The 26359-nt window shown below is 47.1% G+C and overlaps 1 protein-coding gene across 5 annotated transcripts in view; it reads right to left on the bottom strand.

The window, feature by feature from the left end:
* Positions 1-26359, bottom strand: part of SRGAP2 (SLIT-ROBO Rho GTPase activating protein 2) — a 98232-nt gene that overhangs the window by 14397 nt on the left and 57476 nt on the right. For 4 of the 5 annotated variants that reach the window (XM_083878464.1, XM_083878465.1, XM_083878467.1 and 1 more), the window contains 12 exons: positions 25402-25626; positions 23577-23678; positions 22530-22727; positions 16928-17012; positions 14329-14356; positions 12349-12379; positions 11606-11666; positions 10335-10412; positions 8381-8515; positions 6755-6860; positions 5982-6206; positions 2900-2979 (listed from right to left, as the gene is read on the bottom strand). In XM_083878464.1, coding sequence (XP_083734590.1) covers positions 2900-2979; positions 5982-6206; positions 6755-6860; positions 8381-8515; positions 10335-10412; positions 11606-11666; positions 12349-12379; positions 14329-14356; positions 16928-17012; positions 22530-22727; positions 23577-23678; positions 25402-25626 — 1354 coding nt within the window. The remainder of the gene's footprint in view (positions 1-2899; positions 2980-5981; positions 6207-6754; positions 6861-8380; positions 8516-10334; positions 10413-11605; positions 11667-12348; positions 12380-14328; positions 14357-16927; positions 17013-22529; positions 22728-23576; positions 23679-25401; positions 25627-26359) is intronic. The other variant, XM_083878466.1, reaches the window with a different exon arrangement.

Consider the following 26359-nt stretch of genomic DNA (forward strand, 5'->3'; position numbering starts at 1 on the left):
TCCTGGAGAAAGAGATTTGTGGTTCCTCTCCTCTGATCAAAGAGAGATCTGCTGCTCCACACAGAGATCTCTGCACCACAGGAGGCTCCTCCAGTGCAAGAGAAAACTGAAATGGGCTTAAAGGCCAAACATGAGGCACAGCTTTTGCAGTTATTCCTTGGGAGAGGATATCCACAACTGGGTCTGGAGCTGCCTGTGGGCTCCAAGGCAATAGCAGGGCTTGAGAAAATAATGGTGTAAATCCATCTGAGGCAGTTGGGGCTCCTCAGCCAGGCTGAGGGAGCAGAGCAGAAGCATCTCCCCTCGAAAAAGCCCCTGCAGCACCTGAAATTAGCCAGCATCAAGTGACTGAGGGTGATCAGCAACAGATCTGTGAGATCCATCCCAAAAACCCCTCCACTACCACACCTGCCAGCTCAGAGCCCTCTCAAACCACCCATGCCAGGCCAGCCTGGGCTCAGAGTCACACAAACCCCATTTATCAGTGCCCAGGGCTTTGGGAGAGTGGGAAAAGCCTGGCCCATGCTGGCAGCTTGTGGCAGACTCCCCCTAAAGTGGTTATCTGGGTTTGGCTCCTTCCTTCCTCCCTCCTGCTTGTCCTAACAGTAAAAAAACCCCCAACGATGCTGTTTTTTGGTGTCCTCCTCCATTTAGGAAGGGGATGGGAGTGTGGTTTGGTAAATTTCATCTGCTTCATTAGGAAGTGTTTATTGTTCCAGATGAGTGTGGCACTCAGGTTTCTTATGTTTCCAATTTGCCTTTTAGGACTCTGGCTTTTCTCCAGAGCACTGATTTTAGACTTTATTTTCCAGTAGCTTTTTCCTACTTACACTTATGCTCAGAGAAGAAAACTCTGTGAACAAGGAGCAATAAGGCTAAGCCAAACCATTCCCCCTGCCAGTCTGACAGCTTGGGCAGACAAGCAGCAGATTAAAACATTTCCACTCATGTTTATCATTCCACAAACACACAATCTGCTGGTCTTTCAGCACTTCTGACCTCTCAGACCTGTCTCAAATCAGTTCAGGGAGGCTGATGAACTCTGCCAAACATGACCTTTCCCCTCAGTCCAAAATTCCTTCCTGCACAGGGGGTGGCTGGGGTGACAGCTTTGCTTTGGGAAGATCAATCCCAGCCTCCCCAAAGAGTTGGATCTGAAGACACAAGGAGGGAAAAGCCCAGGAGGATCCATGGTGGGGCTGTACCTGCACTGCTGTGAAGTGTGACCAGGGTATGACACTGCACAGCTCAATTAACATGAGGCTCCTTAATGAACCACAGGCTGCTGCTCCCTCAAAGAGACCCAGCTCCAGCTGCCTCCTCTGCCTCAGTGCCAAGTGCTCCCTCCCAAAGCTGCCTGTGGAATATTCCAGGGAGGCTGCAGACTCCATCCAAAACACCTTCCCAGCTCTTGCTCCGGGGCCCCACACACTCCAGCTCCAGAGGGGCTGCAGAGCACTGTCCTTCCCTGATCCCTGCTCCTTTCTCACCCTTGTGCCCTCCCAGTCATCAAAGTCTAAAAGTCCCAGCCACAAACAGCACAAGCTGGCAGCAGGGTGCAGCAGGCTTTATCCCAGATTCCCTCCCAGCTGTGGGGTGAGGTGGCCTGTCCTTCCTTCCAGCTGTTAAACTGCTCTTCCTCAGAGATCCAAGCTCCAGGAGGACACGTTTTCATGCATTTTTCAGAGCTTCCACTTGTCAAACTGTTCAAGGCACGAAGTAATCCTGTGTTTCATTCCCCAAGGCTTTGTGCTTCCTCCCCTCAGCCCTGCAGAGGAGTGCCAGTGCCCGGCCTTGCTGAGGGAGAACTGATTCCTTTTTCCTTTCTCTTTCTCCTTTCCTTCCCTTTCACCATTCCATTCCATTCCTTTCCTTTCCCCATTCCTTTCCTGATGTGTGAACACCAGAGGGTCACAGGGAGTGGTTCAGGCTGGGGCAGAGCTGTAAGATCAGTGAGCTGTGAAGGCAGTGGGAGCCAGGGATGCCAGGGAGGGTTTGTTAGGCAGCTGCTGGAGCAGAGAGGCAGCACAGGAGCACCTGGCAGGGCCACTGAGCAAATTCCTGGAGGGCAGCTCAAAAAGGAGGCTGCCTAATTTAAAGGGAATGCTGCTTCCCACCTCTGCAACTGAGCCCATCCAAGCAAGACCGCCCCAGAACTCCCACAGCTGCAGCACAAGAACAAAACCCTGTCCTGCCCTCGTGCTCAGCCTGGCAGGAACCATCATCTCACAGCAGTCACTTCATCCTCCCTCTGCTCTGGGTGGGGCTCACAGGATGTTCCCCATCCCAGGAGGAGGCCTTGGAAGTATCAAGGATGCTCAGGACTGCAGTGTCACCTTTTCCTTAGGAAATATCTTGGAATTCTCAGCCTTGGTGCTTCTTTTCACTGATCAGGCAGGAAATGGAACTGAGCTTCCTTAAGGAAATCCAAAAATTATCTTTGGGACAGGCTCTCAGGATTCTCTGCTCTAAAGCCCAGCTCTCAGTGGAAGACAAGAAGGTTTGGGGTTTGTTTTGAGCTCTTAGTGGAAGACAAGCAGGTTTGGGGTTTGTTTTTCTTGCTCCCTTAAAGGGTTGGGGCTTGGAGCACTCTCAATTCTTCCTCCTGAGCCCCTGAGAGTGGAAATGCCTGGCACAGGCAGAGGGGAGTGGGAGAGGACATTGAAACACATCCAGCCTCCTGCTGAGACTCCATGAGAAGAAGGGACACATCCAGATTGTCAGGTAATCCCAGAGATCCCCACTGATCCTGCACCTTGGTACTTTCTGCCATGTGAGGCTTTGAGTGAGTGCTCTGATTCAAACTCCAAGATTTGGATCTTTAACCCAGCACAGCCTCCCCTGCCTGTCCCAGGGCAGGCTGCACCAGTTACCCCAGTAAACACCAGTCCTCCCATACCATCATCACTGGTGTGGTGCTCAGCTGTGACGTCCTGCACCGAATCTTCTGTCAGGGCTCTCTCCCCATGAGGGCTTTCACTGCAACAGAAGGAAAACAGGGACAGATTCAGCTGCTGGGAATTGAGATCCCTCATGGCCAACGAGATCTGGGAAACATCCTGGAAAGCAATCAGATAGAACTGGGAACATCCTGGAAAGCAATCAGATAGAACTGGGAACATCCTGGAAAACAATCAGATCTGGGAATCCCCATCAGTAGTCGATATTTGGGTTTTGCTGCCACAGGCACTTTGTGGAGGCATCTGCACGTGGCTGAAGTCACTGTGGGTAAAAATCAAACTGAATTCTTATTTGATCAGCCAAAGCAAACATCTTGGTGACCCCTTCTGAGTGCAAGCAGCAAAGTCCAACTTCACATCTTCCAGCCTGGACCTCTGGAGACGCTGAGCACTCAGCCAGCAGTGCCAGCCTGGGTCCAGCTCCTCCCTGCCATGCCAGGATTATTCCCTTGGCTGCACTCTCCATTGCTCTAATTAGCTCATTAGATGGCTGATGAGAAAGCTGCAACTTCCTGGGGGAAATCATTCCTCGATTTATAACGATATTTCCAGGTCTGTGTTTGTCATCTCCCTCCATCCCTTTTATCACCATCTTAAATGTCCCATTCATTTCCCTCAACAGCTCCCACAGCCCAATTAGTTGCCTGTAAATAAAAGATTCCAGAGCACCTAAACTACCAAGAGGACTCATTTATGTTTGGCATGAAGAAAAGCTTTGAAAGGATCAACAGACAACAAGTGGCAAGCAAAGGTTATGTTTTTGTAAGAAGCTCCACGAGCAGTTCCCTCTGGACAGGAGCAGAAAGGAAACTGGAAGAGGATCCATTGCCTCTCCCAAGCAGCTCCACAGAGCTGCTGCCAGCTGGCAGCCCTGCCTGCCTGCCCTGCCTGCTCCTCTCAGGAGGGAAAAAAGGGCGAAAAAAACAGTCCTTGCTCTTCATCTTCCACCAGGAAACTCCTTTGCTGCCTTCTCACACTGTGACTCCTTAAAGGTGATTTTAAATCCTCTTCACACAAGGAGGAATTTCATCCCTCATTTTGGCTCTGCAGTGGTTAAAATAAGTGCTGATGGCTGGACAGTGCTCTCCCCCTGGCAACCCACCTCCTGTGCTCTTTTATATATGAGAGAAACAGAAAAAGGAGAAGGGGTGAAATGTCTGAGTGACTCCGGCGTCTCGTTCCGCTTAATCCGCAGGACACCCGGCTGCCCAACATCTCCCAGCCAGCACCTCAGCACTCAACCTTTCCCATCCTCTGCAAAGCCTTTCTGCTCCTTAATAAAGTTTACAGAAGCCTCTGAAGCCAGCTGGAGGCCCCAGGAGGAAGCAGCATTGAGGGCTAAAGTTTCACCCAGACTGTGAAGTCATGTCGAGCACGGCCAACGCCGCGGCTCCAAACCCTGCACGGAGGCCACGCGCCTCTTTTCCCAGCCATGCCTCCTCAAAAGCAGCATCTTTCCACCTGAAAAACCTGTCCTTGCTGCTGGCTGCATGCTGCTTTGGGAAGCAGTGGTGTCACCCTTAGAGCCCTGGAGGTGACAGCAATAAATCCTGCTAGAGGGATGGAGTGGAGGAATTCCCAGCAGGGAATTACTGAGGGACAGCTCTGATCTCTGTGACAGTGACAGCACTGAGGGAAGGGCTGGAGCTGGGCCAGAGGTGGATATTTGGGAAAGGTTTTTCCCCCAGAGGGGCTGGGGCTCTTCCCAGGCTCCCCAGGGAAAGGGCACTGCTCCAAACCTTCCAGTGCTCCAGGAGGGTTTGGACACCACTCCCAGGGATGCCCAGGGTGGAATTTTGGGGTGTCTGTGCAGGGCCAGGGGCTGATCCCTGTGGGTCCCTTCCACCTCCTGATGCAGCCATCCCTTATCTCCTTCCCTGATATCACCCCCAGGACATTCTGCCCACCACACACCCCTGTGCACTGAGGATACTCAGCACACTTTTATTCCCTTCACCTCGTGGGACAAAACCTCTTGTCCAAATTAATCTGTTTCCTGCAGGCCATCAATATTATTAAGTTGGATTTTTCTTTTTTCCCTCCTGCAATTCCTTCACGCATAACATCAGCTAAAAACATCAGAGAGAGGGGTGAAATGAAGAGAATTTCCAAGAGGTTTTGGCAAATCCTCTGCACACAGTTTGGAGGAGCCTCTGCACGAGGAGTGATCCCACAGCTCCGAGACAAGCCAGGGGAACAAGGCTTGCTCTGTCACCACAGTGACTTCATTTAAAAAAAAAACCCAATTTATTTTAGCCCACGAATATAATCACTGGCATTACTGTGACACTGAAGGAGAGCAAAAGCAATGTGGGGAGAGAGAAGTGGGACACAAATGAACATTCCTGATGCTCAGAGGGAGGGATCAGCTCGGCCAGGAGGAAAGCAAACCCCTCCTTTCCTTCCCCCCCTGCCCAGGCTTCCACCCCAGATGACAGGAGCCGCTCTGCCTGAATTGCTTCCAGATGTGCTCCCAGACTGAGCACGTGGCCGAGCCTCTGGAGCTCCAGGCTGCATGGAAATGGTGATTCTGCATTCCTGCCTCCTCCCTCCCCCCTCTCTCCACTGGGGCTGCCCTGGAAATTAAACTGTGCCACAGCCTTGGAGGTTCAGCTGCGAGTGACCTCTGTGTCTGCAGCAAAGGCACTCCAGACAGGCAGAGAGAAAAGGCAAAAGCAGTACAGAAAAAAAAAAAAAAAAAAAAAAAAAAAAAAGGATAAAAACAACAAAAAGAGATTGATTTTGGCAGCTACCAAACCAGAACATCCAAGAAAATCCCTCCACAACCTTGCCCTTCAAGATAAGTGAGCGAGCTTTGACAACTGAATAGCTACTTTATACCAGCTTATTTCTTTTAAGCTGATGACTCCAGAGAGACCAGAGCCATCTCTGCTGCTATAAAACAGATTTTTGAAAGGCTGGGCCAGATGCTGCAACCCCGAATTAGCCAACACACAACTGCAGCATCCTAATCCATGGATAAACACCCAGCCATGGCTCTCCTCAGAGCATCCATCATACCAGTAATCCTCCGTGTTTCCACCTCTGCTGTAGACTGGGCCCTCCAGCTCCCTGGCTCCTGGGAAGATGTTCTCATGCTGGATGATGATGGTTTTGATGAGCTCGTTGACGTGAGCCTGGCAGGAGACCTGGTCGTGCCCCTCGGGCACAGACATCAGCGTGGGCCCGAAGCAGATGGCCAGATTGTAGGGATCCATCATGTTCTCTTCACTGAACTGGGATAAACTGCAAAAAAGAATAGAGGTGGGAAGGAGGGTGAACAGCAGAAATCATCATCACCATCGTCTGCTCAGGGCACACAGCTGAGCTGGGAAGGTTTAGGTTTGCTTTGGGCTTTCTGGGACACAAATGTTCTGGATCCAGGTAAAATAATGAGACACTGATGGTATTTTCTGAGAAATGAAACAGAAACTGCATAGGGAGTTTGAAAGCTCTGGGTGCTGACTTTCATATTTGACTTTATTTCTTCTGTTATTGTTGTTCAGAGCCCAGCTCAGGACCAGGGTTACAGCAGGACCCCCTTGCCACAGATTTAAACTAAAAGAGAGGAGGTTAAATGAGATATTGGGAAGAAATCCTTCCTGCGAGGGTGGGCAGGCCATGGCACAGGGTGCCAGAGCAGCTGTGGCTGCCCTTGGATCCCTGGAATGTCCAAGGCCAGGCTGGACATTGAGCTTGGAATGAGGAAAGTTTCCCTGCCCTGTCCATCCTCAATAATTCCATGTTTATCCCAGGCCCTGCAGCAGAGCCCTGCTGCTCCCAGGGGTACTCACTGATTGAGGAATGCAAAGAGGTATCTCATGACAATCAGGGTGGTCTTGGGCAGGTTCAGCAGCACCTTCCGGACGTGCAGCGCTCGCTCCTGCAAATTATCCATGGCTGGAAGAGACAGAGAGCACCAGAGTCACCTCTGCTGCCCCCACGGTGCCACCAGGGCCCCAAACTGGGCAGCCAGCACAGCACAGGAGGGGATTTGGCTGCAGAATCTGCAAAGCCAAAAGATTTGGCAAAACCTCTGCCAGAGAATGTCATTCTGATTTTTCAGCTTTTTTATTGTTTTCTACTTCTACTGGAGCTTTCTCACACTTGTGACATAACAAAGACTGATCTTTTGTAAATATGCATTCCTTTCCAGAGGGAAAGACAAATTGATGGACTTCTGAGTTGACCACTGGGGTCAGAGAGGTGTTACTCTCGTCCCCCAACACCAGAACAAATTCCAAATATTATATAAACCCCGAATCATAATAAACTTTCTCTTTCCACTTCTCAACCTGACAGGTGAGTGTGGTTCTTTTGTGTCCTCCAGTGACAAGAGAAGGTCCCTGGGAGTCTCCCTGTGAGTGTGGGAGCTCTGGATGCCACCTGCCCCATGGGCTCTGGCACAAGGGGCTCCTTCAGGGCAGTTGGGAGAGGTGGGTGTTTGAAAAGGAGAGATTGTACCACTCCAGTTAACTCAGTCAGGGGGTGGGGCAGAGGGCTCTGTGTGCAGCAGCCCGCTGAGAAAGAAGTGGGCAGCACAGCTCAGCTCAGAGGGGAGAACTCATTCAGGGGAAAAGCGGATTTTGCTTCTCAACATGACACGAATCCAAGTCTGGAAATGCATTTATCAGGAGCAGAAAAGCACAGGCTGTTTCTGAAGCTGAATCCTCAGTGATCTTCTGCCTCTCTTCACAGTCTGCCCCTGCAAAGGCCATTTCTTTGCCTGGACAATGGAATCATTCTTCAGTTCTGGGGGATGTAGCAAGAGCCAGGCCACTTAAAAACGAGGTTGTTCAGATCCAGGAACCACAAACAAGCCCCTGCCTGGCAGAAGCACCTTTAGGAACCATGAAAAATGTGAACAGCTTGGCTGTGAGTGCCCTGATGATTGATATGCTGGAGCAGGAGGCAGTGGATGGTCCCTTGTGGGTCTGAAGCTAAAAGGAGTATGAATAAAAAAGCACCTTGTCAGCTGAGGCCAGCATACAGGAGCATGGCAAGGGAAAGGGAACCCTGCTGGTGATCCCTGCCTCAGAGAGGGCATCTCTGACATCCTCTGATGACAGCTCTTCAAGATTATTTCACACAAGTGAGGGGTTTCTTTGCTTTATTCTCTCTTAGAAAAATCCTGTCACCGAGCACTGGCTCACAAAACCCCATCACACAGCCCTTCAAATCTATGAATTTTTATCTCCTTGTTCATTCATGTCAGAGCAAGAATGGCTGTGAAAAGGTGACTGCCCAGACTGGATGATAAAAACCAGCCCAGCAGCACAAATCCAGCCAAAGAAACCCCCAAAAACTCACCCTGGAGTCAGGGGAAAAAAAAGAAAAAAAAAAAAAAAGGAAAGGGAGGAAAGAGAAGTGGGAGACGAGAAAAATTAATCTTATTTCTTTCCAGTTCTCCATGTACTTACTGACACAGGCAATCAGGTCATGGAAGATGTCCTTGGGGAAGAGGGGGTGCTCCAGGCCTCGGAAATAGAGCTTGAGGACTCCTGCTATGGAATCCATGTCGTGGTCGTTCTGGTCCCCAGCCAAGGGATCTTCCCCTTCAGCGCAAGGAGAGAAAAATCAGAATACTGGAGAAAATAAAACACTGGAAGAGAAGGATTTGCGTCAATCCCACCTACCCCAGAGAGTCCTGTGTGGGGAGTTCTGCCAGGAATCCCAGGACACCTGGGACAGCTCCTGTCAGCCAATTGTCACCCAAATGCCACCCTGACACCAGAGCTGACAGCCACAGGGGGTGTGGTGGTGCTCCTGCAGCAGAAACACTCCAGGTGTTCTGGGCAGGTGTGAACAGCACAGCTCCACCCCCTGACAGGGGCTTCAGGCAGACCCAGAACTGCAGCTCAGGTGATGCAGGGGACAGCCAGGGGGGCACTGAGCATCACACACCTGGCCCAGGTGGATCAAGGGACACTCAGGAGGTCACTCAGTATCACACACCCTGGCCCAGGTGGATCAAGGGACACACAAGCATCACACCCTGGCCCAGGTGATGCAGACACAGGGAATGGGGTGGGGGAAGTGCTCCCAGGACAATTTGTTGCTGCAGATCCACCATGGTTTGTCTGCATTACCAAAGGGAAGATGCTCACTCGAGGAGTTGTTCCCCAGGGAAAACTCCCCTATCAGACATAATTAGATTTAATGATGGGGCAATCCTCAAATTGAAGCTATATATATCCATTATGTGACTGAAATTACCAAAGCTTGCCTATTATCTTAATAACATACAGGATAATAAATGGGCCACTCCAAAGCTGAGCGTTTTCTCTGATATTAACTGCCACCAAGGGCTCTGGATGAAGTAATAAACTGCAGGCACCTTATTGTTAACTTTGGCAGTCCTCTATATCACAGCTTTTACAGAGACAAGTGAGATGAAGGAGGGGAAAAATTCCTGGTTTTTATTTCTGCATGGAACAAGTGGGTATTTCCCCAAGCTGGGATTTCTTTGTATCAAACTGTGATTCTGATACTTTTCCTGGCTGTGACACACATTGCTCTGCTCCTGAGGATTCTCCCTCCCAGGTGGATGGGGCTGAGGACAGGTGACATCACCCACCACACGCTGCTCATTAAACTCCTCCCTCCTCCAAAAAGCAAATTAAACTCGCTGTGCCTAATTAATGACTGCCCGCCTCCTGCAGCAGCAAGGAGAGAAAACCACTGATCCTGCTCTTTGGGAATGAAGGATTCCAGGGATTAACACAAGCCCTGTTGTTCCCAGTGACCCAGGGAATGCCTGAGGAGCAGCTCCTCTGAACCTGCTCTGCCAGGGAGAACAACCCAGCAAGGAGCTGATGAGTCAGGAGGCTCCCAACTGCTCCCTGCCTTTGTAAGGAATGGCTCTTCCTAGAGAGAAAAAAAATCCAATCTATTAAAAGCTACCTCAAATTAACACTCTCTTGAAATTTCCCCCTCTCTCTCCCTGGCTGGTATTTGGAATAAATGTAGCCAAGCTGTGCCTCGACAACACAGGAAAAAAAAATAAATGGAAATTCATCCTCCAGCACACAAAGAGCTGAGGGAGAGGGGAGGAAACTGCAGTTACACCTAATAATGAAATCCTCTACATCCTTTAGTGTTGCAAACAATCAATAAGCTATCAGACATGAGAGGAGATTGAGTTCAGAATATTTATTATACAGACACTCCACAGGATACAAAGCACAACAGCAAACAGCTGAGAACTCAAGGTTAATGAGCACCAGGGAGGTGTTTGGGAGGGACTCACTCAAGAAAACACAAAAATCAAAGGAACAAAAAGGAGAGAGAGCTGCATTCAGGCCAGTTCTGAGCATTCACACAAAATTCAGAACTGGCAATAATTCCTGGGATATTTTAAGAGCTCTCCCTTACCTCTCTCAAATGCATTTTTGATGTCGTTCACCTCCACCTGCGACCCCGACACTCTGAATATCCCTTCGTGCTGCAAACCTGGAGGGAAACAGAAGATGCTGGTAACAAGGTAAAATAAATTAGATAAAAGAAGATGGCACCTCCAGCAGCTACAGCTCCTGGAATAAAGGAAAAAATAAGAACACAGGCAGGAGGATGCTGGTTTAAAAGTCACCTTTCCCTGAGATGTCCAGAACGTGAGAAAACAGAACTCAGCATTGGCAGAAAAATTATTAACCCTTCTAAACTGTTGGAGTAACAGGGCTCTGACAGCCATTCATGTTATCTCTCACCCTGGAGGATCCCCAGAGGATTTTACAACCCAGAGGAAGTCATAAACCAGCAGTGGAGCAGCCAGGAGTAAAATATGATCAATGCCAGGAGGAAAACGTTTAAAAAGGACTCAGTGGAGTCTGTTGGAAAATCGAAGCCAGTTCTGGAATCTGAGTGAAATCAGCATCTCCTGATGGCCATGATTTATCCCCCATGTAAATGTGGTTTCAAGGATTTCTCCAGCAAATATCCAAGTATGGCCTTAAAGGAGAAGTCTAGAACTTGGTTATTCCAAGTGATGATGGGGATGGGACTCCAGATTCTGGTTCCTAAAACAGGAATGGAACAAGGGAAGCAAACAGGACCTGCTAACCCGGCCCTGCATCTTGGTTAATGAAGATGGATTCCACCTCTTTCCACACGTGGTAATTAACAGCTGTTTCACATGCCCCTAATAAATGATACCCATTAAAAAATGAAAACAAATCGCAATAAATGCGCAGCATTCAAGGCTGGGAGAGGTCAACCCTCCAAACAGGCATAAATCATCTCTCTGTGGCAGTAAGTGAACAATTAATTCACTGCTTGACCTCCTACATTCAAACCCTCCCAGTGTTCCTCCTCCTCCTCCTCCTCCTGGTGAAGAGGATGATTGTTCCTGGTGAAGGCCACACTTCAGGGCTCAAAGGAAGGTGAGGCACGAGTGGTGTGGATGGATGGGGAGCTAACTCTGCAGGGAATAAAGGGATATTGTTGGCAAAACAACATTGGCAAGGTCAGTTATTTGGAGAGGTCACCGCACACACAACACCAGGAATGTAAAAAAAAAAAAAAAAAAAATCAGAGCCTTTCTCCTTCTGTGGCAGCTCCTGCACAAGCACCACATGGTGTGAACATCAGGGTTTATTTTTTAGGAACTTTTATTTTTTAGGAATTCCCCCAGGCCACGAGGAACTCACCGTGCCTGCTGATGAATCGGATGCAGCTCTCCACCACCAGGGGAATGGCTTGGGAGGAATCCTGCCCAGAGAGGAATTCACAGCAACAGCAGGCAGGAGTGTAGAGTGGAGGAAAAAAAAAAAGCAAAACCAACTATTTAAAAAAAGAGAAAGGTTTGACTGTGCACACCAAGATCACAACTTGCTGTCTTTATTCTGAGACTCCAAAGCAGCAGCCCAAGGCTGTGTGAAGTGGAAAGCCCAAACTTTAACCTTACAATATCAAGGAGAGATACTTTGGGGCCTCCCTATCTCAAGGAAACACATTTTAGCTCACTTGGGTACCAAAAAGCAACAGATTATCCCCAAGGCCAGGGACACAAAGCCTGGCTTTGTAAGGCTTTATTATTACAGGAAGGCACAACAAGAGAGCAGTTACGGGTTTAACAGAGGGATTCCAGGGGAAATAAAAGGGATGGAGACCAAGAAACAACAATGTGGATCCCATAAACCAGGACTGTCCGAACAGCTCGAGGCCATTTGGGATTTTTGATTCCAGGTCTGTCAAAACACAGAGTCAAAGCAATTTTAAATTTTGTCACAGAAGATGAGTGAGGTTTTGGATACAGGTTTGAGGAATTTCTCAGACAAGACTGGAAAGGAGTATGGAAGACAGGGAGGGACAGATAAAAATCTGTTTTCCACCACTCCTCCACTTCCCCACAGCACACTCCTGCCTCGTTAAGGAGGGAAATGTTAATTACCTGCTTCCTCACGGTGGAGCTGCGCCTGCCACTGGTCCAGGAGGGAAAAACAGAAGAGAAGAGAAGAGTCAGGATAATCCTCCAGCTCATCCCTGCAGTGCTCCCAACCCCATTCTGGAGCAGGGAAGGACCAGATATCCCAGTCAACCACAGTGCCAGAGCGCCTCGTTGGATTTATCAAGTCCAGAACAATCTGAAGTGACTTTAAATCACTCCAAAACCTGCAAGGGAGCCCTGCCAAAAATCAGCCCTGACGTTTTCATTCCCACCAGGAGGAATTCTGTGATCCAGGGCTGCTTTGCTGGAAGTGAAGTTTGATATAAATTGCTCAGGGAAGAGCAGGTGGGAGCAGGCTGGTTCCCCCTGTGCTGTTAACAGCTGCCACTGTGGAGTCTTTATTACAGTTTTGATAAGGTTTCAAATAAATAAATAACACAAAACCCCCCTGGAACACCAGCACAGCCCAGCCAGGCTAAGCCTTGTCTGTCTGCTCTCATTTGCTGATCTTGGTAGACATTAATGGCAGAAAAAGAGGGGGGAAAAAAGCCCTGCTCTGCCAGGGTTTTCCCCTCAAAATTTATTACTGGGGTTTAAAATTCCTTTAGTTCCTTGTAAAAATGAAGCAAGGGAGATAACAGCAGAGAGGCCCTAATGCATCATTCCAGCCAATTCCCTGCCAGGGCAGATGGCTGCTGAATTATAAATAAGGGGATTAGAAGTGTGATTTTTAAAAAGCCTGTACAATGTGTTAATTTGGGGGGAAATTCCTTTTGTTAAAAAAAAAAAAATCAGAAACACTGAATGAAAAATAAAAAAATAAAAATAAAATCCAATTCCACGGGCTGCCACAGACAATGGGGTGGGCTCCAAACTGTTAGCATGCATGATCCTTTGATATTTAAAAATTGTTTCATGATGAATAATATTTTATTATTACAGATGTCAGGGCCTAATTAGGGCCTGTCAGTTTTGTTTTGCTGTGAGGAATGGGAAGAGCAGTAATGAGTCCATGCCGAGGGTAATCACCTTCCTCTTGTTATTGAGGCAGGATGAGGCACAGCCCCAGCCTCTGGTGCCCAGCAGAGCCCCCTGAACACACCCATCTGGAGGTGGGAAGCAAAATTTATTTATTTTAACAAATAAAGCCCCACCAGAAGCTTAGTGCTGGTTCTGGGATTGGTCCATATTAAATTCAAAGGTTTTTTTCTCCATCCTGCTGTAATCCAGGCCCAGCAGAGCACTGGGATCAAACTGGGATCATTTCCCAATTTATGGTCCTCGACCCTGTGGATAAACCCTGGGCCCACCTCTCTCCAAGGAACAGGGATTTGGTTGTAAAAACGTAAATCTGGAGAACATTCTCTGGGTGAGAGCACCAAAATAAGGAATTTCTCTCACTTTCCCATCCTGCTCCTGATCTGCACTAAATACACCAGGGCAAGAAAAGGAATTTGTTTATATTAATTAAATTTATAATAAATTTAATTTTAAAATTAATAATAAAATATATTTTAAAATATATAATAAATTTGATTAAAATACAATAATTTAATTTTTAAATGTATAATAAATTTGATTTTTAGATTTCTAATAATTTTATTTTAAAATGTATAATAAACTTGAGTCTAAAATTTGCAATAAATTTAATTAGAAAATTTATAATCAATTTGATTTTAAAATTATAATAAATTTTAATTTAAATTTATAGTAATCTTAATTAAATTGATTCAATTCCTGCTCCATCCCTGGCAGTGTTCCAGGCCAACTTGGATGGGATTTGACAGTGAGAGGTGTCCCTGCCCATGGCACTGGAGGAGCTTTAATGTCCTTTCCCACCCAAAACCACTCCATGATTCCATTCTGTGACTCTAAATCAGAGTATTTCTCTAACAGACACATACCCTGGGCTGGTAACTGATCTGGAATGACCAATTTGCATCAGATTTTCCCTAAAATCACCATTCCCTCAGCCACACCTACCTGGCCAGGGCACAGTCCGTCCGCTGACCTGTGGAGGAGACACAGAAATGCAGCATGAGGAGGAGGATGGGAAAATGCTCTCAGCATTTCTGCACAGAGGATTTTGGGAGGAGATGGAGGAAAGGAGAGGAGAGAGGAGGGGAAGAAGCTCCAAGGACAGCACCAACCCCATCCCTGCCAGCTCAGCTCCACCAAACCCAACCAGGACCCAGCCCAGGCTGTCCAAGCACTCCTATCTCTGTGAATTCTTGGGTTTTTTTAAAAAAACAGGAATCACCTCCCTGAGCATTCTAATCGTTGACTTCTGCCAAAAAAACTGGGCTTGTCAGTCCCTCCCCTCCTTCCCAGGGGAACTGGTGGGGCGAGAGATTCTGCTTCACAAAGCCCCTCAGGAAGGGTGCAAACATTTCCCAGATTTGTCAGCCCACAGCCTCAACGTGCTGGCACTGAAGTTATTTCCAGAGACAGACGTTTCAGGGGTGTTTTCCACAAACATATTTATAAAAAAAATAAACCACTCCCATTAACTTGTAAGTGAATTTTCGAGGGAGCAGCAGCCAAAGCTTTGGGACTTGCTAATTCAGCATCACCTCAAACATCACAACAGAAGGGGCAGGGAAAAGGAGGATTTGCTGCTGGGAGTGGGACAGGCTTGGGGGTTTTTTTTATGAAAAAAAATCAGTGAAACCACCACTGAGCTGAAATTCCCTCCTGTTGTCTCCCTGCATCCTGAGGAGGTGGAAGGAGGAGTGAGGGGCAGCAGCTAATTGCTGATGGCTCCACAATTAGCCCAGCACATCTTGATAGCCACTTTTGCTCTCCCCACGTAGAGCCAAAACAGTGCATAATTCACAGGAAAATGTTATTCCTGCAGCAGAATTTCCAGCCATCTGTCCCCTTTTTCATTGTGGAATATTCATACAGAGAGATTATGGCAGCATCGAGGGGCTCCTGCATTAGGGTGACAAATGGGGACAGGGACATAATGACTTGCTGCTACTTTTATTACTGGAACTTGTCATCTTCAGATTAAGGCAATTTACACTGAAAAATGTCACCTGAGGATGGGGCAGGGAGGAGAATAAAAAAATAAGAACCCCCTGAATTTGCCAGGCACTGAAGACACACAGCTGGAGGCAGATCCTCCTGTAAAGCCCCTGACTGTGCTCTGGGGATGTGTGAAGGGGATTTGATTTGCCCATTTCCCAATTAAGTGACATTTTATGGATAAATCTAGGCACAGTCCCCAGTTTGTACCATTGACCTGCTCCTGTGGGTTGGGAAATGGGATGTTCCTCCCTTCCCCAGCTCCTTTTGATCTCACAGATGAAAGGAGGAGGTTTTTTGGGGCTCACCTTGACACTCACAGGGTGTCACTAAGAAAAGCTCTGGTTTGCAAAAATCAAATGAAGGAAAGAGCCTTTAAATCCACACAGAAATCACATTTGATTTCCTCTCCTTTCCCCACCCAGCACAGCCTGAGCTGGGTTCAGGGGGCAGGCAGGTTAAGAGGAAACAGGACTTGGAATGCAGAGGTCAGCTCTGACCCAGGAATGGGATCAGTCACAGGGGCTGTCACTCCCAGATATTCAGAGGCACCAAAAAAAAATGCCCTGAGGACACAAAACTTTGGCTTCAGCCAACCTTTTTACAGGAGAGCAGCAACTTTCACCAACCCAACCCAAACTGAGGCACATCTCTCCCAGCAGTCGGGGCCTGATAAACACAAAACTCTTAATTACTGCAGCCAGAAGTGTTTTAGTCTGACAGTGTCTTTCCAAACTGAAAGCAAAGCACTTCAAAGGCCACATGCTGGCTGAGTTCTCATCCAGCAGATTGGCACAGCACGAGCTGTGGGGAGTCCAGCTCGGCCCAGCCACAGCCCAGGACTGAGCTGGGCCAGCTCCTGACCTGACATTTACACTGCTCAAACCTTCTCCTCTGCAAACACAAGGCAGGCAGGTTTCTATGGAAACTTAGACGCAGAGTTGAAGTGTTTTTGGCCAACAGGATTTGCCCATACCATGAAGGGAAAGAAATCTGCCTTTGTTCTGGCTCTGACAACAAATGAATATTCAGTTCTGGCTGCTGCCCCCTGACTGATGCCCTCTAGACAGGCAACATATTTCACATGCTCTGAAATTTGTTTGTGCTTCTGCTGACAAAAGCCTGGCCTCCCATACATTGGTTTGGTCGTGGCTGAACCCACAGAGGTGAGGAGCAGCTCAACTGCCACACAAATGAAGGCCCAGCCCATCAACAATTCTGAATTAATCAGTAAAATCACAAATTAATGATCTCTGGTGGGTTTGGCCCAGCAGAGATCATGAAGAGATAACCAGGAGGGGTGTGAGGGAGGGGAGGATGGAGGAGGAGGGGGCAGCACATCAGTGATGCACATTAGTGCCTCGTTAAGCATTTTTGGTGTTCATCATTCATCAAGCAGCCACAGGAGCCCTTTGGCCTCTCCCTCGTGCAGATCAGAGAGAATTCATAAAACATAAATCAGTGCCCAGGGCTGAGCAATGCAATAAATGCAACAGCCTGAGCAATAAATGCAACAGCCTGGCTGACAGCAGTGCTGGGGACACACACTCACTTTCTCCCAGGGTTTTCTGCAGGAGGTCGTGCTTGGCCTGGAGCTTCGTGATCAGGTTCCTGCCCTCCAGGTACTCCTTCATTTTCTGGGGGAAAAAATGGGATAGTGAGTGGATCATTTCATTTCTCTGGTCAAGACTTTGGGTTGCTGGATTGTGAACAGGAGGGGAGAGTAACACCAGGTTTACAGTTATAGAGTGACCCCAAATTTAGAGTGACACTGAATTTACAGAGTGATACTGAATTTACAGACTGACACTGAATTTACAGTATAGAATGATACTGAATTTACACAGTAAATTCAGAGTGATCCTGAATTTACAGTTATAGAGTGACCCCAAATTTACAGTAACACTAAATTTAAAGTAACCCCGAATTTACAGTTAGAGAATGACACTGAATTTACAGTGACACTTACAGAGTGACACTGAATTTACAGTTACAGTGTGACCCCAAGTTCAGAGTGACCCCAAATTTACAGTGACCCCAAATTTACAATGACACTGAATTTGCAGTTATAATGACACTGAATTTGCAGCTACAGTGTGACCCCACATTCAGAGTGACCCCAAATTTACAATGACACCGAATTTACAGTTACGCTCAATTTGCAGTTGCAGAGTGACACCAAAATTTACAATTACAGAATAACTTTGAAATTCATGGTTAAAGCAAGAACTAAGTCCTGGCTTATGCATCTGGGCAAGTCTGAAGCTCAGGCCACTTCTATTTTGAGCCCAACCAAGCTTGGATCAACGATGGCAAGAGTCCTTTTCCAACCTCAACAACTCTGAATTCCTGTGAATTCTCCATCTGCAGGACCATTCCCATTGTTCCACTGTGGGATCAGCTGAATGTTTGGCATCTTTCTGAGCCATCAGAGGAGCTGTCATCCACCCCTGGGCAGGCAGGGCGGGATGCACTGAATGAGCAATCTGTTTTAACCAGCTAAAAGGCTGCTACTGTGCTTGTTCTCTCACTTAACCTCTGTCACCCCACTTTACTTGTCAAACTCAGGGTCTGCCTCCACGCTGGATGATCCACAGGGCTGCACAGAGGGCACGGGACAAAACAAATAAAGATATTATTGAAGTGCAGGGGGATATTGGACAGCCAGGCAGGCATTTCTCCCACTGCTCTCTGATTTTCCACAGCTCTGCAAATGCTGGGGTTTTTTTTTTTTTTTTTTTTTTTTTTGGTTGTTTTTTTTTTTTTTTTTTTTTTTTTTTTTTTAAAATTTCAGCTCTTTCATCTCTTATCTTGCAGTTCAGAGCAGTTTTATTTATCTTCCCTGAGCTGCAGCCTGTGAAATGCTCTGCTGTATAGGGGCTGCCCACATTGTAAATGGGACTTGTTTGCAGTCAAAACCACAAACTGCAAATATCACAGAGCTCTCCTTGGGAATGATGAGAGATCTTAAAACCTCAGCCAGCAGAATGAGCACAGGGAGAGGATTCTTATCTAACAATGAATGTTCTCATTCTAATCAAATCCTCAGATGGTTTAGGTGGGAAGGGACCCCAAAGCTCATCCAGTTCCATGGGCAGGGATATTTTTCACCATCCCAGGTTGCTCCAAGCCCTGTCCAGCCTGACCTTGGACATTTCCAGCCTTCCCCAATTCAATCCAATCCCTTCCAGCTCTGATCTGCACAATAAGACTGCAATCCTGGAGGTAAAAATTTTTATTTTTAATAACAGGAGAGCCTGGGCCCTGCTTGGCCTTTGCAGGAGCAGCCTCTGTGCAGGATGGAAAGAGTCAAGTAGAAAATAGACACATAAATAAAGAAAGAAATAAAGAAATATACACACACACTGAGGCAGTAGTGAGGGAAAACCTTCCAGGAACTGAGGAAGCTTCCCCTGAGGGCTCCCCAGCCCTGACACAACAAACAAAAATGGCTTTAATTAACTGCCAAAAGCCCGTGTTTTATGTCCCCTCGCTTGACAACATCCAAAGGAACATTTCACAAGAATCAAGTCCCTTTGGAAAGCCTCAGCATTTCCTGCTTCCTTTATTAATATTTCAATTTTTTGTTGTTGTTGTTTTGGAAGAAAACAGGAAGCGCCCTCACTACTACAAAAAATTAATTACATTTTTTGGAGGGAATTTCTCTGTAGAATCTGTTTTGCTCTGTAGAATATTTTGATCAATCAGTTTAATTTTTGCAGGAGAAAAGGAGAATAAAGTGCAAAAATAACCAGTCTGAAGTGGGGGAGTTGAGGATAAATCTGGTTCTGGGGGGGGGGTCTCAGAGTCACAGGTGAAAGGACAGGAGGGTTGGAAGGCTCAGCTGCAAACAGCAGCTTAAAGATCCGCAGATCAACTGCCTTGGCAGAGTTAAGCTCCCCTTTGAAGCAGATCTAAACACTTAAGCCCAGCCTAAGGTGGGTCAGGCAGGGCAGGGCAGAGGCACTCGCTGGGACTTGCAAGGCTCTGGATTCGAGGTCATTAAAAAACATCAACAGGTACCAGGGGTTACTTTAAAGAGAAAAAAGATGTTCCCATGCGCTGCAGAACCTCATTTTTTTTTACTATTTCCTCATGCCTAACATTCTGTTCCCTGCCTGTTGCGAGGATGCTGATGAAAAAAAAAAAAAAAAGAAATTAATTTCCAAATAAAGCTTCAGGCTTTTCTCAGCGAATTACAAAGATCCATTAGCCCCTGGATTTTTGGCGTAATAAAAACAGTCAAAGGATAAAAAGAAGAAAATAATCAAACTACAGGAGAACTCCTGAGGATTTCATTTGGAGCAGAGCACAGCTGGAGCTGGGCTGAGTGCAGCCAGAACAAAGCAGCAGAAATGTCTCTGAGCCACCTCCTTTGTGCAGGGTGACAATCCAGAGGGGCACATCAGCTGGGAGGCTGAGCCAGGAGCATTTGGCACCTACAAACCCCAACACCCCTGAGCCCAAAGCCCTGCAGGAGGGGATGAAGCAAAACCCCAACCAGAACGTGCTCAGGATATAGGGAAAAAAAACATTTCTGCCCCTGCTCCACATCCTGACCCATCTCCAGCCAGGAAAACCCTGTGATTTTCCCTTCTCTCACCCCTCCAAGAAAAATTCCAAACCAGGCACACAAGGATGGGGGAACCGGATCCATTTCCCACAGGATCAGCAGCACCAGGACCCCGCCCCCAGCTGCAGGACTCAGGAGCAGGAGGATTTTATCCCACATTTCCCCATGTCTGAACCTTGGCAAAAATAAACCTCCACTAACCCTAAAGCACCTCACATAGCCAACATTGTTCTGCTTCCTCCTCTTTCCAGAGGTAAAAAACCCCAACATTTTGCCAAAGAACTGAAATTATTCCTGTTTAGAGGTGAAAGAACGAAATAATTTCCCCCTTTCCCAGTGCCCAGCTGTGCCCTGGTGGGCAGCAGTGCCAGGATCCCTGCCTGGGGAAGCAGGGCTGTCACCATGGCAGCAGCAGCAGCTCATCCCTGGATTTTGGCTCCCTGAAGTGGCTGCTGCTGCTTTTCCCTGCCTCAGCCACCTGCAGCAGCTCAGGGCTGAGCCCACCCTTCCCTGCACACTGGGAAGTTTTAATTACCCAGAGTACAAATATCCCTTCAGAGCCCAGAGATCCATCAGCACTGGCAAGGCTGGGATGTGCTTCCAGTGGAAATAGAGATTATTCCAGCCTGGAGATGCTCCAGTGAATATCCTTCCACTGAATTCCCATCCCTGTGTTTATCCAAGAGCTCTGCCTAGGAATGCAGCACATGGAATTTCCTCCTTGAGTCCACATTAATATGGAATATTTTTTTAAATATTCTTTTAAATGCAGCGTTGTTCTTACAGTTCCTCTCCCCCAGCACTCAGCAGATCATGAGCTAAAAGGGAATTAAATCTCAATTCTGCACTGCACTTTGTTTTTTTTATCCCCTGCACAAAGCTCTGCCCTCAAGCCTCATTAGTACCCATCTGAGGGTTTTATGAGACACTGAAAAAGCTGCTCCTCGGAGGTTCAGAGCTGGAAATCCTTATCAAGGCTATTTATAAGCCTGGTCAATAGCAGATCAATGCAGCATCTGATCAGGCTGCTTAAAGAGGGTCTCTCCCTAACACCACAGCAACAACATGAAAGGGAGAAATATCCCATCCAAATTGAGCCCTGGGTTCCTCCTTCTCCTGTTTGAACTCAAAACAGCTCTCTCTAGAGAGGAAATGCCCAGAGTTCAATTGAAAATCACTTTTCCAGTTCCATAACCCTGGGCAGGGTGGTCAATCCTGCCTTAATTGAAGCAGCTTCTCCACTCACTTCTCTCAATAGCCAGATTCACCTTCAGTGAAGGATTTGGGATCTTTATAATCCATCCTGCCAGGTTAGTGCCATTTGCACTGAAAATTCAGATTTTTAACAGGCAAAGGGAAGAAAGAGGTGAAGGATGCCCAAAGGAAAGACAAATTAATGAGGGTAAGACCCACGATTTTCATCTGCTACTCTGAAATATTTTGAAACTGGAAACAAATTTGACGGTTTGACATAAATCTGATCTAGGAAAAAGACACACAGTCTGGCATGAAATTCAATAGCAAAAAGCTCTTAGCATCTTGGAAAAAAGCACTGACTCAATGAAAAGCTTCTGCAGGCTGAAATTGTAAGATGATAACAAAAAATGAAAGAGCTAAAAACACTCTTTTAGTTTGCACCAGTTTTGAAATTTCATGTTTACAAGCTATTAAGTTCTTTCTCAGAAAATTCCTTTTCACATGCAGAAGAAATCAAATTTGACACAATTTACCCACAGACCACCTCTGAATCAACAGAGATAACCCAAAATATTTCCAGAGAGTTGAAACCACACATTTTTAAACCCCAACACGCTGCCTCTGCTTGCCCAAAATCAGTGAGAGAAGCGTTTTTTGTTAGACAGGAGCATCACTTTGCACTCTGTTGTGAGGATAATTCTGAACAGATCCCATTGAAAATGACAGAATCATGGAATGGGTTGGGAAGGATCCTAAAGATCATCCAGGGGATGGGCAGGGACACTTTTGGGTTAATTGTGAGGATAATTCTGAATAGATCCCATTGAAAATGACAGAATCATGGAATGGGTTGGGAAGGATCCTAAAGATCATCCAGCAGATGGGCAAGTGTTGCCTTGATTTTTTCAGCTTTCTGATGCTTTGCATTTCTGTATTTGAGTTCTTACTCATGATAACATAAACAAAGAGTGATGTTTTGAAAAACTATGCTTTTTTTTTTTTTTTTTTTTTTTTTGGCGGGGGGGGGCGGGGGAGAGGACAAATTGATGGACTTCTAACCCGACCAGTGGGGTCAGAGAGGTGTCAACCTCATGGCCCAATTACTGATCAAGTTCCAAACACTATTTAAACCCTAATCCCAAAATAAACTTGCTTCTTTCTGCTTGCACAACTGGACAGTGTGAGTGTAGCTCTTTTGTGTCCATCTGGCAACAGGCAGGGACATTTTCCACTATCCCAGGCTGCTCCAAGCCTCTCCTGCCCTCGGACACCTCCAGGAATGGCACAGCCAGAGCTGCACCAGGGTCTCATCACTGTCACAGGGCAGAATTTCCCAAAAGAGGGAAAAAACCCTCTCCTAAACCCCTAAGAATCATCTCCTTACTGTGAAGTAGAACTGCTCAGTCTCCTGCTGGTTTGCCCTTCTCTTGGCAATGCTGGGTTTGCTCATGAACGTCTCCGACACCGTGGATTTCACCGACTCCATGGAGTTGCTGTACTGGAAGCAGTCAGAGACATCGAAGTCCTCGATGGTGACAATGTCCTGGATTGTCTGCAGTGTGGCCTCCATCGTCTTCTTCACCTGCCCAGCAAGGAGGGGAGAACTCAAAACCTCGAGGTTTTTACGTTGTGAGTAAACAACAAGAGGTTTGTGAAGTCCCCTGCAGCACTTTGCTAATAAACAGATATTACTGGTTTCACACCCTGTGTGCTGTAATTAATTCTGGCTCATTAACAGCATAGTCCATGCAAGCACAGAGCTGGCAGCACCCTGAACCTGCCAGGACTCTGTGCCAGGATGGCAGCTGTGATCTCACGGGCTGGGAGCAGGAGGAGATGGAAAGAAATTTAACCTCAAAGCAAAGAAAGCTGGAACAAAGATTCTCTAATTGTCTTCTGCAACTGCATCTACTGGCCATCAAATGTTAATTACAAACAGGATTCTGCTGCACTGTGCATTTTTACTGAAGGCCACAATCAACTCTCTAGACATAAAAAGGGTTGCAAATTTTGCTCCAAAGTTCCTGAACACAGAGGTGCAGAGATTAGATCCCCGTTCCTCTCATCTTCTCATCTTGGGACAGCCAATTAAACAAAAATCACTCTAATTCAGGTTATGCAAACTCACTTCAAAATATTAAATTCCTTTTTTCCCCTTTGCTATCCAAATTTTAGCTTCAGCAACACAGCCAGTCTTATCAAGTTAAGGATGGGAAGAGAGATATGGGAGGGATTTTAAAGGATTCTCTCCATACACCCAAACCTTCCTGTGAGATCACACAATAATTAACGCGCAAGATGCTTTGGCCGTGAATTTTACCACAAATGTTAATTACAAAGGGATCACACCAACCAGATTCTTCCACCATCAGAGCCCAAGAACCACTGGAAGTGGCTGAGAGGGGTTGCTGGGTTTTGGTTATTCACTGACCTCTTCATTTTCAATCTTCAGCGTGGACAAGCGGGACTGCAGCTGCTGACACCTCTGCACCAACTCACTCTGCACTGGCTGCTGGGCACAGAGCTGAGACTCCTGCAGGAGAAGCAGCACAGCATGGCACTGCAATTACTCATTTAATTATCAGACATAAACATCCTCTGAAGTGCTGAGCTTCAAAACTTGGTAAAACCTGGATTTCAACCAGAGGAGAAGGTTCTGCCAAACTGCAGAGGATTTACAAAGTGATACTGAATTTACAGAGTGACACCGAATTTACAGTTATAGAATGATACTGGATTTACACTGTAAATTCAGAGTGACACTGAATTTACAGTTACAGAGTGACTCCTGAACAGTGAGCAGGAAGTGATGGCAACATGAAAGCAGAGCTAGAAAACATCAGCTGCTTTCCAAACACTGTGTTTTGGAGTCTGGAGGTGCTTTTTCCCACCTATTTAGATAAATCACATAAAAAATGAGGGATTTGTTTCAGTGCTCAGCCTGGGGTAGGGGCACGAGGAGCTGGGGCTGCTCAGCTGAACCACCTCCACAGCAAAGGCACAGGTCACTCTGGAATGAATCCAGGGCAGTTAAAATAAAAAAAAGCAGAGTCTGGAGACCTGTCACAGACACCAGAACACCGAGGTTCCCTGAGCTGCTCAGAAAGTCTCTCATTCCACAGCATGAGGCAGCTCTTCCCTTTTGTTTTGTTCTGGGTTTTGTGTGTGGGTTTTTACAAGAAAACACTGACCTCACTGCCTGAGGCTTTTTCTTCAGAGACAGAAATTGAAAGTGGGAGTTCCCCCCACCCCTGCACACACACAGGATCACACATTCTGATTTAATCTGCTGCATGCAGCAGCATTGCAGCAAGACCATCAGCTGCATTTCTAAACACTCCTCCAGCCTTGAGAAGATAAATGATTCAGTGAATGGGAGCTGCTCCTGAATGAGACTCTGCAGGTAATTCCTTTCCTTCTCACGATCTTACAGCATCACAAGCACAGAAAAATCCAGGAAAGGTCATTTACAGTCTGAAGGTTTCACTTTAAACGGGAGAGACAAAGAAGGGCCTGGAGCAGTGGCTGTAATTCCCAGCCCAAGAGAAGAGACTGCCTGCAAGAGACCATCCTCCAGTCTGTGCTCGGGGGGAAATCTGGACATCCAACCAAGTGACCTAAATTGTCACACTGTGCATGTGCTCCCATTCACAACCAATTTCAGCTTGTGGAATTTTTCAACAGCTCCCAGCTGAGCAACTACATCTTGATAAACCCAAAAAAGAGAGGGGTTTGCCCTGCCAGAAATGAGGAGTCCTCTGACAGCCCTGACTCACCAGGAGGATGCAAAAAGCACCACTACAAAGCATTTGTGCTCTCAGGTTGCACACCCAGATACTGCAAAAGACCAGCATTAAGGTTTTTTTAATTGGCCCTTCCAATCTCAAAGTTCAGAGGCTGTCTTGGGGATTAACCTGTGGGTTGAAGAAAAGGCTTAACATTAAATGGGAGTAGGAAACACTAATTAAGCATTTTCACCTCCACTGAAGGGCCATGGATCAGTATCAGGATCAGCTTGGATTTGAGAGCAGCACTTGCTCCTTTTCACAAAAGCTTTGGGGTTGCAAGGGACTTCTGGAGATCATCCAGCTTTGACAGCCAAGAAAGTAAAATACAAATGCCTCTTCTTAATCTCCACATCATCTCCCACCTTTCAGCCTCCCAAAAGACCCAAACAGGCAGCCCTAGAGGGGGAGAATTTACCAAAAACAAGGGCAACAAACAGGCAGGGAGCTGCAGGAAGGTCCCACACTGACCATGTCCCCCATGTGTGGCTGGAACTCGAACTTCATGGGCGGGCAGAAGACGTTGTTGTACATCTCCATCAGCCTCTGCTTGTCGCTGTTGGCGTCCAGGTTCTCCACGGCGTTCTCGATGGCGTCCAGCCCCTCGTGCTTGGACTGCTCCAGGTTCAGCTCGGCCGACAGGAACGTCCTCAGGGCTCTGTTGAGGCTGGCGTGGTAGCCCAGGTCACAGCACTGCTGGAAAGACACACACGGGGCCCAGGTGAATAAAGGAGGATGCAAAATGAACCACTGCAAAGCATCTGTGCTCTCAGATCACACGCTCAAAAAAATCCCAGAATTTACATTTCTTAAATTGGCCCCTCCAATCTCAGAATTCTGAGGCTGCCTTGGGAATTATTGAAGATGCTGCAGAAAAACCCCTCCATCATTTAGGTTTCTTAAATTGGCCCCTCCAATCTCAACATTCAGGGACTGTCTTGGGGATCAACCTGTGGGTTGATCAGGAACATCCTCAGGGCTCTGTTGTGGTAGCCCAGGTCACAGCACTGCTGGAAAGACACACACGGAGCCCAAGTGAATAAAGGAGGATGCAAAAAGCACCACTAAAAAGTAGCTCAGGTTGCACACTCAACATGCTGCAAAAAAAACGCATTTAGGTTTCTTAAATTGATTTCTCCAATCTCAAAATTCAGAGGCTGTTTTGGGGATGAACCCGTGGGTTGATCAGGAACATCCTCAGGGCTCTGTTGTGGCAGCCCAGGTCACAGCACTGCTGGAAAGGCACACACAGTGCCAGGTGAATAAAGGGAATGAAGCTCCAGAATGGGGATCTGAACACTTCCAAAGGCAGGAGTTGTAGGAATGGGGAAGGAGTTGCGGGATTTTTGGTCATCCATGTGGACAGGAGATCCCACATCCCACACTGTCTGCACAGAGCACCTCAGCCTGTAACCCCGTGCAGATTTAA

This window comes from Zosterops lateralis (assembly GCF_965231275.1).
Source record: "Zosterops lateralis genome assembly, chromosome: 26".
NCBI classification, from domain to species: domain Eukaryota; kingdom Metazoa; phylum Chordata; class Aves; order Passeriformes; family Zosteropidae; genus Zosterops; species Zosterops lateralis.